The 16,321-nt window shown below is 28.9% G+C and overlaps 1 protein-coding gene across 5 annotated transcripts in view; it reads left to right on the top strand.

The window, feature by feature from the left end:
* kst (spectrin beta chain, non-erythrocytic 5 kst) overlaps nucleotides 1-16,321 on the top strand; it is a 132,507-nt gene that overhangs the window by 99,254 nt on the left and 16,932 nt on the right. For all 5 annotated transcript variants that reach the window (XM_065504714.1, XM_065504713.1, XM_065504715.1 and 2 more), the window contains 3 exons: nucleotides 15,123-15,502; nucleotides 15,577-15,706; nucleotides 16,104-16,291. In XM_065504714.1, coding sequence (XP_065360786.1) covers nucleotides 15,123-15,502; nucleotides 15,577-15,706; nucleotides 16,104-16,291 — 698 coding nt within the window. The remainder of the gene's footprint in view (nucleotides 1-15,122; nucleotides 15,503-15,576; nucleotides 15,707-16,103; nucleotides 16,292-16,321) is intronic.

Below are 16,321 nucleotides of genomic sequence, written 5' to 3'. Positions count from 1 at the left end.
TGCTGCATTTCTAAAGAGTAAATTTTATTTTACTCTTGTCAAGTACCCTTTTTACAAATTGTTGTTGTTAGAGATTCTATGAAGTGTGTAGCATATAGAGCAAGCAGTGTTGTGCTAACTGGTGGACAAATAAATTTGGAAATATTTAAAATAAGTTTTTTTTATACGAATCTTTTTTTTAAATTAAAACAAACGGGTTTTATTTGCTGCATATTTGACATGTAGAATATTTTAAGAAATTTACATAATGTAAAAAAAATGTGTAAAAACTTTACAAAATTATTTTCTACATTATGTAGAATTCGCCTAAAGTGTGTAAACATTAATTTTATATAATTTACATACTTTACTTTATGTAAAGAATATATGAAAACATTTTAAAATTACTGTTTTTAACAAATAATGTGCGAAATTAGTGAAAATTGTGATAATACGAATTTAACACAATTTATCTACATATTCTACATTATGTCAACAATGTATAAAAACTTAAAATTTTTTTTAAAATGTTTGCATTTGTATTGTAAAATTAGTGCAAATTTTACATTATGCCAACATATTTACATATTTTACATTATGTAAAAAATGTAAAATAAAAATATTACATTATGTAAAATTAGTACAGAAAGTGTAGAAACAAATATTTTCATAAGTTATTTATTATAGCTTTAAAACGACTTACTTTTATATAATTTACAGTTTTGACATTGTGTAAACATCTGTTAAAATTACTTTTTACATACTTTACATTTTGTAAAAAACTATATGACATTGTGTAAAATCATTTGAAATTACTTTTTGCATTCTTTTTCGTATATTTTGGCAAAATATACGAAAACTTTGCAAAATTTATTTTTTTAAATCATTTACATATGGGCAATTCCACAAGAATCGCTACCACGACTGAAAACACAAAAACCCTTGAAACTTTTTTTCAAGATGATTTGAATAGAAGAAAATAATAAAATGTTACTATAAGTATTTAGATCATATTACAACATTTTAAAGACAAAAATAATAGTTTAAACTGATTATATATAATTTTTTAATGTTTTAGGATAAAATTGCGGCGAAAACTAGGCTCCCAATTAGCTTGTAGTATGAAATGAATTTGACTCTGATTGTTTTTTTGCTACTGTCAAATTGTTTATTGAAACCGAATGTATATTTTCTATTCATTTTTTTTAGTTTTTGTATACATATATTTACAGAATATATATTGTTTTATTATAAGAAAAAAATCTGTCACGTACGGTATGTCACGTACGATATTAAATTTTATTTATTATAAAATCATCCAAAGATTGTTTTTATTTAAATATGACGGATTGTAAAGGAAAAATATTTCGTTTAGTGTAAGAAATTAAAAGAAAACATAACGCCTCTCACGATTCGAATATTTTCGCATATTTCTACATGTACCTCAAAATGAGTTCCGTTTTATGTCACGTACGATATACCCTTATTTCGCTCAATATTTTGGACAACAATATTTCGAAAGAACTTTTTATTATTTTAAAATATAGTACCTTCTGAAGGGATCATAAAGATCAAGGGATCAAATTATTTTTCAGATACTCTTATTTTTGCAAAATCTATTCCACTCTATAGGCGTACAAATGTCACGTACGATGATATGGAATTGCCAATATGTAAACTTAGTATAAATAGTGTCAACACAGTTTTAGACATTATTTACAGTTGTCATATTGTTAAACTATATTTTTTTTACCTATTTGACACTATGGAAATATTGTTTAAACTAAATTTTCCACACATTTTACATTATGTAAAAATCTTCAAAAAAATTTTGTATATAATTTAAATATTTGACATTGTGTAAAATCATTTGAAATTACTTTTTGCATTCTTTACATTTTGCAAAAAATAAACGAAAACATTACAAAATTGATTTTTTAAATTATTTACACATGTATGTAAAATAAGTACAAAATGTGTAATTATCAATTTTACATATTTTACATTATGTAAAAAGTCTAGAAATTTATTTACAAATGTAAACTTAGTATAAAGAATGTAAACACAGTTTTAAACATTATTTACAGTTTTCATTATGACAAACTATTTTTTTTTACCTATTTGACAATATGGAAATATGGTTTAAACTTAATTTTATACATATTTTACATTATATAAAAAATGTGTAAAATCTGTAAAGAACGATTTTTTTTACATAATTTAAATATTTGACGTTTTGTAATAAAAAAAATATATAAACTTTTAAATTTTTTTATACATTATTTCCATATTAGTCAAAAGAGTGTCAATACTAATTTTACATAATTTACATATTTTACATTATGTCAAAAATGTATATAAACTTTACAAAATTTATTTTTTACATTATTTATTGGGTGTTTGGCTTAAAAATTAGGGATTTTTTATATTGTTTCGCTTTTATTTTGAAACATTTGTACAATATAAATTTATTCAAAGCATTGGCCATTGCTAGCTATGACCTTTTCCCATCTTTCTGGCAACATATGGATTCCGTGCCAAAGGAACTGATCAAATTTTGAGGCCAAGAACGAATCAAGTCAGTTTCGATTTTTTTCACTTTTCCGTTTAACCGTTTTTTTTTTTTTGAAGACAAAAACCGAAACCGCTTAACCGTTTTTTTTAAAGACAATAATCGAAACCGATTTTTTTAAAAAGAACACACTTTTTCGGTTAAACCGGAAACCGGTTTTTTAAATTTTCCGGTTTTTTTGGACATTCTAGTTCTAGGTGAGTGAGGCAAAATTTTCCATGTTCATTCTAAATAAATTTTAACAGGTATGTAACATGTGGGCGATCGTTATCATGATGGAATATTACGATTTCATGTCTGGCCCCATATTTTGGGCGTTTTTCGTCCAATGCTCACTTCAAACGAATCAGTTGCATTCGGTAAAAGTTCCATGTGGTGGTCTTACCAGATTTCAGCAGCTCATAATAGATAGGATCATTTTGCTCTCACCAAATACAGAGCATTACCACAATCTTCATAGAGTAATGCCTCCAATTCTTGGTCTTCAAACTTTTTTTGGCTGGCCTGGGTGATCTTTTTTAGTCGTTTCAAAATCACCACTTCTAAACCGAACAAACCATCTCTCGATCCTTGAAACAGATGGAACATATTCACAATAAGCTATGGTGAGCAAGAGGTGTGCTTCAGCGACACTTTTTTTAAAATTGAAGAAGAAAAGCAAAACTTCCCACATATGACGCTTTGTTGGTACAAAATTCGACATTTTTGAAGTAAAAAAAAACATTGTTGTTTACACTATAATGTTCTATTGAACAAGTGAGAATAAATGACAGATATGTACCCTTCAAAATGATTATTAAAGTTATTAAAAGCAAAAACAGCTTTCAAAAGATACGCCATCTATTATAAATCCAGCATTTTTAAGTCATATTTCACGACTCGGCGGCTCGGCTTAACCGACTTTTAGGCTTTCGGCACAGGTATCTGCTGGTTAGTTACGATAACACAATAAGGCATTGCATACAGAGTAGTATTGTTTTAGGACATTTTTTTGCTTGAAAGGCAATAACAACATTTTCAAACCATTGTAAAATATTAGGACATTTTGACAATATGACATATAGGAGGGGGAGACCTTGTGAAATGACCAATTGTATATTTCGCATGTAATATTTCCATGCTTTTCCCTAAAGTAAATATTCTTGCCTTTTGAATACATGAAAGAATCGAATGTAATACAACTTCTGTGGGAATATTTTTCTTTAAATCAATCTGCAACTAACTGAATGTACATAATCATTTTACATGTTAGAAACATAATGTAGAAGAAAACTGTTTATCTAACAGATAATTGTATTCTTTTCAAAGCATAAAGAAATACAAATTTTAAATTCGAATAGTTAAAGAGAATGGCCGTCCATCCCAGCAGTTATTTACGGCCATTTGTACGTGAAAGACTTGTTTAGAGTTTTTGAAAAGACCTGGCACATACGAGTGTATTCATTCCTCTTACATATTCAGTTTCATGGATTGTACGTACGTACGCATGCGCATACACATCTCTTGGTTTTAGATGTCACCGTTACGAAAATTGTTTAATAAAACAAGATACACAACAGCAGAAAAATGGCAAAGAATTAGGAAAAGATTAGAAAAATTTATAAAAAAATAAAACTAAAACCAGCTAAACTAAACTAAAAATAACGCAACGCATTAATTGTCAAGAGTTCAGTCACCGTACAAATACCCGTAATTTGTATATGTTTTTAGATATTTTTATTTGTATAAAGATTTATAGTTAAATAATTTAAATTTGCAGTAAAAAAAATAGGAGAAATAAAACCCAGTAACAACAGCATTTTTTTGTTTTAATTTAAACTGATGATTAAGGCAAAAACCAACAAGAAATTGTCTTTTCTAATCACTTCATCAACACTTTACAGGCTTCTGAGTAATTTGGGTTTTAGTTGGTGTTGTTTTTGTTAGAGGAAAATCAAAATGAAAAACTTTTTCCTTTTGTTTTTCATTGAAAAATTACCATGTATGTTGGTGATGATGATGATGTTGTTATTGTTAGTTTGTTTGCATTTCTATAGGTTGGCGTGTGACATAGTTTTAAGTTTTGCTGCTTTGTTTTTTTTTTCCATCTATCTCTTTATTTGATTTCCTTTTCCTCTTAACTTTTCTCAGTTACTTGTAATTTTCTTTATACATACCTACATCATACATTGTACATAAATTCAGACATACATTCGAAACTCATGTGTATTTATACACCATATCCAATTGTATTTTAGAAGTTTCTAATTGAATTTCAGAAAATTCCATTTTACCATTCCATTTCTGAAATTTCTAATTACTCCTATATTAGAAATTTCTTATTCTAATTTACAATTTTGTATTTTAGATATTTTCAAAATTCTAAAATACAAATAAAAAATTGGGGATTTACAATAGAAATGTCATTTTGAAGGGTATATATCTGTCATTTATTCTCGCTTAGTTATTGAACATTATAGTGAAGCAACAAAGTTTTTTTTTCTTCGAAAATGTGCCAACAAAGCGTCATATCCAGGAAGTTTTGCTTTACTTCTTTAATTTGAAAAAATGTGCCACTGAAGCACACCGATTGCTCACCGAAGCTTATGGTGAATGTGTTTTATCGGTTTCAATGTGCGAGAAATGGTTTGTGCGGTTCAGAAGTGATGATTTTGGCACGGAATGCTAAGATCGCCCAGACCAGCCATAAAAGTTTGAAGATCAAGAATTACAAGCATTACTCCATGAAGATTGTTCTCAAACTCAACAAGAGCTTGCAAAATCATTGGGAGCTACTCAAGCAGCAATTTCAAAACGTTTGCGAGCAGCAGAATTCATCCAAAAGCCAGGAAATTGGGTACCATACGAGTTGAAGACGAGAAGCCATGAAATAGTTCACATGTCCGAAATACTGTTTCAACGATAGAAAAGCAAATCATTTTTGCACCGAATCATTACATGCGATGAAAAATCAATCAATTACGATAGCCAGAAGCATAAGCATAAGAGATCGTATGTGAAGACCGGCCAACTGGCCGAATCGACACCAAAGGCAAATATTCATAGCGCTAAGGTTATTCTCTGTATTTGGTGGGAGCTAAAGGGTCCTATATATTATGAGCTTCTGAAATCTGACCATACCATCAAAGGGAACCTGTAGCGAACCCAACTGATTCGTTTCAAGCGAGCATTGGCCGAAAAACAACCAGAATATGAGGCCAGACATGATACCGTAATAGTCCATCAGACAGAGCTCGGCCATATGTTGCAATACCTGTTAAAAACTATTCACAAAGAAGTTGCATCATCCGTCTTATAGTCCAGACTAGGGTTCCTACGCGGGAAAAATTTTCGGGAATTTACGGGAATTTCTTCATAAGTTTTCTTCTAAAAGTTACAATTTTCAGATTCGTTTCGATGGCCAAGAAAAATTTGGTTATTAAGAATGAATCTAATTTAAAGTTTATGCTCTTAAAGAAATTATTAAGATGCCTAACATTACAACTTTTAGGGATATTCAATGAATATTATTCATATTTAGAGAAAATAATAACAATAATAGTGGTTCAAATTTGTTTATCTACAATCAGATATTAAAAATGTCCTAACTAAGCATATTTTACAGATTTAACATAGTCGAAATTCTTAAGTTTTTTAATAAAATAAAGAATTTATTGATTTTATACTGATTAAAACTACGACTGTGACAATACCGATAAAGTGCAACTATTAAATTAGTAACCCTAGACCAACATTGTACAACCAAATATAGTTATTTTATACTTCATTTAAAACCCTGATACAATTATAAGTCAATTTATTCGAAAATAATTTCTGGTTTTTGGTTAATTTTGTGTTAAAAAATTCCCGAGAATTCCCGGGAATGAAATGATTTTTTAATTTCCTGCCGGGAAAGAAAAAAGTCCGGGAAATTAGGAACCCTAGTCCAGACCTTGCCCCGTCCGACTACTATTTATTTCGATCGATGCATAATGCTCTCTCTGGTTTACTCTTCACTTTGGAACAGAGTATCAGAAATTGGATTGATTCGATCTTAGCCTCAACAGATGAGCAGTTATTTTGGATCGGAATTATGTTGCCTGAAAGATGGAAAAATCATATATTGTGCAAATGTTCCAAAATAAAAGCTAAAAATTTTAAAAATTTACGCATTTTTACACCCAATATAATAGGAAATTTCTGAAATATTATTGGAAATGGTGTAGTACTTTCATTACTTACTTATTATTGCAGTGTTATTTTAGCTTAGACTAAGTTTTTAAGTTGCTTGTCTAGTAGCTACTAACATTTATTTTACTTACACTCGCAACTAAATTTAGTAATTAACATCCACTTGAAATAATGTATTTCAACCCGTCAAATGAGTCAAATGTTTTGAACATTTTCATAGTCTATAAATAAGTGTACATTTAAAATTATTTCTTTGTGAAAATCGAATAATTAGTTTCAGTTTTAGAACAAAAATCGGGGTTGTCCTGGTTTTTCTCTAAAATTTCAGCAATTTGTGGGCTGATTATCTCGATTTTAAATAGCAACCAAGCCGGGAGAATGTAGAAATTACAAACGCAATGACAAAAGATTGATGACATTTTCGAAATGTCGTTTAAAAATGTGCCTGAACAATACTGGGAAACATTTTGAAACTTGAATTTTTTTCGTTTTATAAAATGTGGAACTAAATCTTTGCCCTTAATTTATTATGTTTGAAAATTGTTATTGTCCTGTTTTTAAATAGTTTAAGCCCGGTCAAAATAATATACTTTCTATATGAAATTTCGAAATATTTGAAAATATTTTTCAAACTTGTTGTTAATTTTGTTATTCAAATCTAATCCGAATTGAATTCAAATATTTTTCTTCATAATTTTTTTTTTTAAATAATTAATAATAAATTTATTAAAGCCTTTTTGTAATATATTTGAATTGATAAAAAATTTAATCATTCAATAAATTTGATTAAGCTATTTTGTAATCTTTATTGATTCAATGAAGAATCATAGGGTCTTCTATTAGTGACTTCCAAACTTTGACAGTTCATAGCTGTCATATTGTTGAAGCCACATCCGTCGAATTGGCTGTCATCTATTCAATTGGTTTTGCTAAATCATCATGAATTTGACAAAACAAACTCGATCACTTCATTTTATTGAATTAACGGTATTCTTATAGTTACAACTTCAAAACATCATAAATATGTTCTTTAGAAACTAATTTTAAAATTGTTTCTTTTGTATAACAGATATGATTCACCATGAGTGGCAGGTCATTCCGTTTGTAAATTTTTACATTTGTATTTGCGACCTCACAAAGTATATACATATATTCCGGATCGTTATAGATAGCGAAAACGATATAGCCATGTCCGTATGTCCGTCTGTATGTTGAAATCAACTTTCCGTAGTCCCCAAATAACTTACATACATATATGATTCATACATCAATATATCGGAAATTCTTCCGGCTCGGTTGCTATAAAATCGCCCCACAAATGGCTGAGATATAAGGAAAAAACCGGGACAACCTCGATTTTTGCCCTATTTTTGATCTATATCTGAATTACTAAGCCATTAATATAGACAATATGGATATCTAATGATAGATATTTCAAAGTCCATTGCAACGATGTATATAAAGCTATAGGAAGTTGGACCTACAATGGGTAAAAATCGGGAGAAATATTTTTTAACCCGAATTTTTTTTTCATCACAAATTTTTTTTTGTTATAAGTTCATTTTCCAAAAAAATATTTACAAAAAATATTTTTAGTTAAATAGCCCTTTTACTTGTTACATTTTAAACAGAGAAAGATTTGTAAAAATGCAGAGTTTCTTCTATTTGAAAACTAAAACATATGTCTTCTTTTAAATAAAAGAAATAATTTTTAAATCAATTTCAAACCAACGTTGTTCTGATGTTTTGAAGTATTTTTAATAAAATTAGTACTAAACGAAGTAAACGAAAAAAAATTTAGATTAGTATTTCCGAACTCTATGGACTTCAATAAAACAGAATTGTTGTATGAGAACCCCAGTATATTTTTGGTGTAGCATACAGTTATTAAATTTAGCTTTTAAAAAATTAAAGAAGTTTTGAACACTTTATTAAAATTGCTACTTAATATATTTTATAGCTGTGTAGTTTTTATAGTCTGTAGAGTATTAATTTACTTAATATATTCTAACATAGAAATTTAACTAAGGAAATCTATCAAAACTGTTATTGCCTTTTAATTTACGACATGTTTTTTTTATTTTTATTTAATTTACCAATATTTTATTATGGGTGTAAATGTTTTTAAAAAAAAAAACCACATCAGTTCAACCTGCTGTTAAAATCTAATTAACTATACAACACAAAGCTTTAACTTAAAACCGAGATGTATTTTTATTTTACAATACTATTGTGTTATTTTCCAACAAAAACAAATACTCATCCTATCATACAATCATTTCACATTAAATTCACGTAATTAATTAAACTCAAAACTGTGGCAAAAAGCAGTAAAACAAAAAATTAAATAAAAAGTAAAAGAATGTTTATATATTTTTAGCTGACTGTTACTTTATTATTATTATTTTTTTTTTGTTGTAAAACTCCACCTCTTCAACACCGTCTTTGTTTATTTTATTAAGAGAGAGAAAAATAATAGTAATAATAATAATAATAATACATACAAGTAATAAATTGCACTTTTTTCCAACAATGTAATGGCAAGAAAAGTGAAAGTGGCAAGCAAGTATGTCTGTCTGTAATTTCTATGAGTGCAAACCATCCAAAACTGGCTGGTTGCAATGCAGACGTCGACGTCGTCATACTAACATAATGATGGATCATATTTAATGATCACTTGTTTTTTTCATTTCATTTCTGAAATATGTTTGTATAGAAGATATAATGGTTTCCAGACATGCACTATATATTAGACTAGATAAATATACATTTAAATTATTAAAATTCTATGCTGTGGCTTTAAATAATTTTGGAAATTTGTTAAAATACAAATGTTTATTGAAGTTTTTAAGTCAATTATTGGTTGTATGCCTTAAAAATGCATGATTTTTTTAAACATTTGTACAGTATAAATAACTGTTCACCATTTGAGGCCAATAACGAATCAAGCCATTATCAAAAACTCTGTTCCAAAATGAAACGTATCCCAGATAGAACGTTCTGCATTTATCAAAACAAATAGTAGTTGGACTGGGCAAGGTCTGGACTATAAAGGTGTGAGGCAAAATATACCAACCACTTCTTTTTAAATAGTTTTCATGTCTGGTCTTGTGTGGATTTTATGTTCAAATTTAACTTCTCTTTAAACAATATTCTGAAAGCTTAAGTTGTCATCTATTAATCTATACTGTATAATAAATGGTAGTTTATTTAGCAATTGTAAGATTTCGAACTTTGCAAAAATTCCAGGAAATTTTTAATTAATTTTCATTTCATCTTTAACATTTTTTATAACTGTCCATTTGTCATGGATTTAAACTAAACACTTTACTATTTCATGGTTTATTTTTTACAAATTCCTTTTTAAGACGTAACGCTATAAATAACTTTTAATCATAAGATAACACAAATATTTATTAAATAGACATATTTTAACTGCATATGGGCATTTCCATTATGACGTGACATTTGTTCGACAAAATATTATATATGGTCGGTCAAGCATGACCATTTTTTTTAAATTTCAATAATTTATTTCGTAAATGATTTTCGGAAGTTGGCGTTAGATGGGAGCTATGATCAATTATGAACCGATCGCCATGAAATTAGGTCGCGTAATTTATGTCTATATGAAACTTATTTCTGTTGAATTTTATGTGGATACCAACATTTTTAAGAGATTTATGATGATTTTCGGAAGCGGGACTTATATGGGGGCTATGACTAATTATGCACCGATCATCATAAAATTACGTGACATGACTTCCGTATATATATAACTTATTTGGAGCGAATTATGATTTGAATTGATTAACTTTTAATTTTTCGGTCTGGTCAAGGCATATTTAACCAGGTGGCAGCTTAAAGCCAGCTGACTATTTTTTGCTCTACTCATGTTTTGTCTTGTGAAATGTCAAAAACTTATTTACAAACATTTTTAAATTTGTTATAAGATTAAAAATATTATTTTATATTTAAAAGTGTTAAAAAAAACTATTTCATTTATAAAAGTGCGTTTTTGTGAATTTTTTTTTCATAGTTTACATGGTTTTACATAGACAAAAATGACTATTGTTCTTGTATTGTTGTAATTGTTGTAGTTACGCTGTTACCTTGTTAATACATCTTGGTCTGGATGGACTTTTGGGTGGAAATGCCCATATGTATAAATAGTATATTGTTTATATACAAGTATTAAATATATACTTGTCATATTTCCACATATGGTTACATATTTTCGCATACAATTCAAATATTTAGCTTATTGAGTAAATTGTTATTTTTGTTCACTAAAGTTAAACCCATCATAAAGATAAGATTTTGCAAATATTGTACTTGCTCATTTGTATGAAAAACAATTTCAAAAGCTTTTAATAACGTACACATGAAAATGATTGTGGGAATCATGTTTTAATCGTAAAAGAAACATGAAAAAAAAGATAACTAATTGTCCACAGAAGAAAAAAAAACAATTGGACATGTTTGTTTTTGCCAGCAAAAGATCGAAAAATAATAAATACTTTAGTAATTTTTCATTGTAAATAATAAATAATGTATAAACATGGTCTGAAAAGCTTATGTCCTCCTGTACCAGTCGTTTGTACATTATTTAGCAATAGAATCAGTTGTTTAGGAAATACAGATTTATTATTTCTTTTTTCCGACCGAACACACTTTGCGATCCTGTAAAATACTTTACTTTACTTCTCCAAATACTTAGCTATCTTTTAAAATTTGAAAACAAATATTTTGTAATCATATGGATACATCCAATGCAGAAGTAAATAGGTAGTTAATTTGAAAAATAAACTGTCAATGTGGTTTTGAATTTGATTTAATGTTTTTAAATCTATTTCAACAGTTGTAGCCATGATAAAATCATATTTATTGACCTAGAATATTTTCGGCTTTCAAGTTGATTAAGGGTTTTTAAATGTATTCCAATAGTTGAAATTCCCACCTCTTAATTGAAAGGAGAGCACTTCTCCTGTCAACACGCATTTGTCAGCTGATTCCTGTCAAAATTTAAACAAGCTGCGTCATTTATTTTGTGTTTGACAGCCATTGATAGCAGACTAAAGCGTGACTTCAGCAAAAAATTAAAAAAGGGAATTTCGTGTTTTCATTCATTCACTCCTATCGCAAATGAATATTTCACATGAAATGTGTTCCCTTTTCCCATTTTTCGTTCATGAACTTTATTCACGTTAAAAAATTTATAATAATAAATAAAAATATGGGAAATTTTTAGATGGAATTTTGTAAACAATAAACAGCTGTTACGAACAAAATCAACTATTGTGAATGAAAAGTTAAGGGGAATATCACGATAGCAATTTTCCCTTCGAGGGAAATGGATATTTCATGGGAACATACATTTCACATGTTTTTCACGATAGGGATGAATAAACAGCTGTTACGAACAAAATCAACTATTGTGAATGAAAAGTTCAGGGGAATATCACGATAGCAATTTTCCCTTCGAGGGAAATGGATTTGTTTTTCACGATAGGGGTGATTTAGCATTTTTTTTTGCGGAAAAAAAATCACACAAAACAAGACTAAGCTTAATAAATATTATTGGAACTCTGCTCTATCAATTTCAATGGTGGTTGAACGAATTTCATTGTGGCCTTACAAGCACGGAAGATGCCGAACTTTCTGTACGCCCAGTTGAGGTCTCTACACCCTAAACAATAGAAAAAATTCACGATATGGTGTTGGCCAATAGGAGTTTGAAAGTGCGAGATATTGTGTTAGCCATAGGCATCTCACATGGCTCAGTGGTTGAAATTTTGAATAATCACTCGGGCATGAGAAAGCTTTTTACATGATGGTTTGCTCACAATCGACCACAAACGCAATCGTGCTCACATGAGCAGTTTCCACTACAAAAATCCATGAATTAGGCTACGAAATGCTCCCTCAACTGTCCTATTCTTCGGATTGTGACTATTTCTTGTTTCCAAACCTAAAGAAATGACTCGGCGAAAACAAATTTGACTCCAACGATGAAATCCTCTCTCACACAAATACCTATTTTGATGACCTCGACAAATCTTATTTTTTGGAAGGGATACAAAAATTGCAGTACGTTGAATAAATTTAGATTCCCTTTTCCCATTTCTTGATCATCAACACGTGAAAAAATTCTCCTTGTGAAAGTTTTAGATGAATTTTTGTAAACAATAAACATCTGTTACGAACAAAATCAACTATTGTGAATGAAAAGTTCATGGAAATATTACCGTTGCAATTTTCTCTTCGAGGGAAATGGATATTTCATGGGAACATAAATTTCACATGTTTTGCCGATAGGGGTTAATAAGCTTAAATCCTTAGTACTTCAAACATATAATTAAATTGAATTCATTCCTTTGAGAATTAATACTTTATTTAATTAATTTCTTACTGAATCATTTTTCTTCAATTCAAATCTATTAATTTTGAAAATGTTTAAAAATTTAATACAAAACAAATTAAGGGCCTCATTTTATAAAACGAAACGACAAACGTTAAAAAAAATTTTTATGGAAAATATTCAAGTTTCAAACCTTTTTCCCAGTATTCTTCATACAAATTGCTTACGTTTCTGAACGTTTCGTTTTACAAAATGAGACCCTAAATGAAGAATAAATATTTTAATTTACTCAGGTTTGAATTAAGAAAACTTTTAACATTTAAAGGATGAATGAATTTGATTCTGAATTAATTCAACAATGAATGAATTCTTTTCAAAAAAAAATATTTGAATGAAACTAAAGAATTAAGAGCCTCATTTTATAAAACGAAACGTTTGTAAACGTAAGCAATTTGTATGAAGAATACTGGTTAAAGGGTTTGAAGCTTGAATATTTTCCATACAAAATGTATTTAACGTTTGTCGTTCTGTAAAATGAGGCCCTATGTTTTTTTTAATTCTGAATTAAGATTTTAGTGAATACATTTGAATTGAATTAATTAATTCGAAGTTCTGATTCAGTAATTTAGATTTTATTGAGAAACTATTTATGTATTTTACTTCATTTCAATTATGATATTAACCAAATCATTTTAATAATTGGAGAAATTGTTAAATAACGGGAAGAATTATAGATATTTTCAGACATGTAGGAATAAAAATAGTTTTTCTTACAGAACGCATTCTATAATTCTAATTCTAAGGATATTATTATGAAATGATTTAAATTCTAAAAATTCACGCAAGATTTGTACAGTAAAGTGTTGCCAACCAAAAACCGTTTGACAGCTGACAATTTAGTGTTACTCTAGGTCTCCATGTAGTAATATTTACTGATTGCTTGAGCAATTATTGCTAAGCAATAAGCTGTCAGTTCAGTTGTCAGACGTTTTAGGAATAAAAATTGCTACGTGGAGACCTAAATGAAGCATTATACGGGAGAACAACTTCATTGCCAAACAATTACTCAATTTCAAATAATGAAAGTTTAACGGCCACATTTCGAAAATTTTGTACAAAATATGGTCGGAATATTTTCACCTGATTGATGGCTCCGTTAATCTTTAAATGCCGCATTTTTCTGAAACATTATGAGTTGCCACTTGTATTTTTAAGACTTTACAATAAACAAATTTATACATTCAGTTGTGTATTTATACCTATAATGAGGTGTTAATTACTTATTAAAATGCTAGACGTTAGTTCAATGACTTTTAATTGCTTTGTACGGCGAATACTAGTTAGTATATGACTGAAATAATGTATCATTGTTAAAACTTAAAAGACAACTAAATGCTTTGGCGTTTTGAAAACGTTTTTAAGAAAATCTGAAATGTATTTAGTAGAGATGTGCAAATGAGGGTTTTCTTTTTTTTCACTCACCAACATTATAATTTAACAGCGCTGTTGTTTTAAATATTTCAATTGTTTCATTTCAAATCATGCTAATTTTATAGACATTTTGTAATTGCCGCCAAAGTTGATGAAGTGTTTTTTTTTTGGGGGGGTGTTGGCGCCCACTAGCCCCCATTTTAATACAAATCAACTCAGAACCACCTCAGCTCTCACTGTGTATAATTTCAAAAATGTCTTACAGACTATACACAGAGAAAACAAATTCGTTATAGCAACCGCATTTGTTGCCAATCGAATGATTGAGTTGTGGTTACAAAACTTTAGAAGGGGTAACAAAAGTTTGATTGCTTCAACCGAAATTCTTCTTTATCAAATGACTTTCTATTGGCAGAACCGAAAAATTCAATGTGTGGAACGGAATCATTCGATTGGCAACAAATTCAGTTGCTATTACGAATCAGTTTTCTATGTGTAAAAAATTTCCTATGGCTTAGGAGCTACCAATATAAAGTGTTTCTTATTTCTCAAATATTTAACATTCATTCCAGCAAAACATATTAAATATTTTATTTTTCTACTTTTCAGGTCCGTTTAGAATCCATTGGCGCCGAAGATATAGTCGATGGTAATCCCCGCTTAATATTAGGTCTTATTTGGACAATCATTTTACGATTTCAAATTCAAGAAATTGAAATTGATGTCGACGAAGAAAATGAATCGTCCGAAAAACGTTCTGCCAAAGATGCTTTATTGTTGTGGTGTCAGCGTAAAACTCATGGTTATCCCGGTGTTAATATACAAGATTTCACCTCCTCGTGGCGTTCTGGTTTGGGTTTCAATGCTTTAATACACTCACACCGTCCCGATTTGTTTGAATACAGCACAATTGTTAATTCGAAAAATTCAAATATTGATAATTTGAATCATGCCTTCGATACGGCTGCCAATGATTTGGGCATACCAAGGTAAATTATAATTGAACTCAAAAGTAGAAGTTTCTTTTGTTAATAAAAAAATTTTAATTTTATTTAATTTATAGTTTATTGGATGCTGAAGATATTGATTCAGCACGTCCTGATGAGAAATCAATCTTGACCTATGTGGCCTCTTATTATCACACCTTTGCACGCATGAAGAATGAACAGAAGAGTGGAAAACGTATTGCAAATGTAAGTCAGAGGCTGTCTTTTCTTCTACATATTTCTTTAAACACATTCCTAGAGTTATATTACACCGTTTCGTTTCATATATCTGATTTAATGTAAAATGGTGTAAAATTCAACAATGCCTGTACATATGATTGATGATCATAATTTACCTCCACAATCATTCAATTGAAATGGCTTGCAGTTGTATGAATATATTCGTATCATAAAATAATTTGCATTAATAGTTCCGGTCTATTTAAGAAGACAAATAACCATATACATATTTCTCTTGTTTTCTTTTTCATTATTAAATTAATAACAATAAATTACTTACTAATGAATTACAATAAATTAAAATTGTTTCGTTTATTAACAAAAAACTAACAAGCTAATTTATACAATTTACATTTAATTACAGATTGTGGGTCAATTAATGGATGCTGATCGTAAGAAAATTTACTACGAACGTTTAACCACAAATTTACTAAGTTGGATTAAACAAAAGACATTGGAATTGCAACAGCGCGATTTTCCCAATTCATTGGAAGGCATTCAAAAGGAACTTTTGGCATTTAAGGAATACAGAACCATAGAAAAGCCTCCAAAGTAAGTAGTAGTTGTTTTTTTTTTATAAAT

Source organism: Calliphora vicina, chromosome 3 (genome assembly GCF_958450345.1).
Source record: "Calliphora vicina chromosome 3, idCalVici1.1, whole genome shotgun sequence".
NCBI classification, from domain to species: Eukaryota; Metazoa; Arthropoda; class Insecta; order Diptera; family Calliphoridae; genus Calliphora; species Calliphora vicina.
The sequence above is the reverse complement of the archived record's forward strand: the minus strand, read 5'-3'. Positions and strand labels throughout refer to the sequence as shown.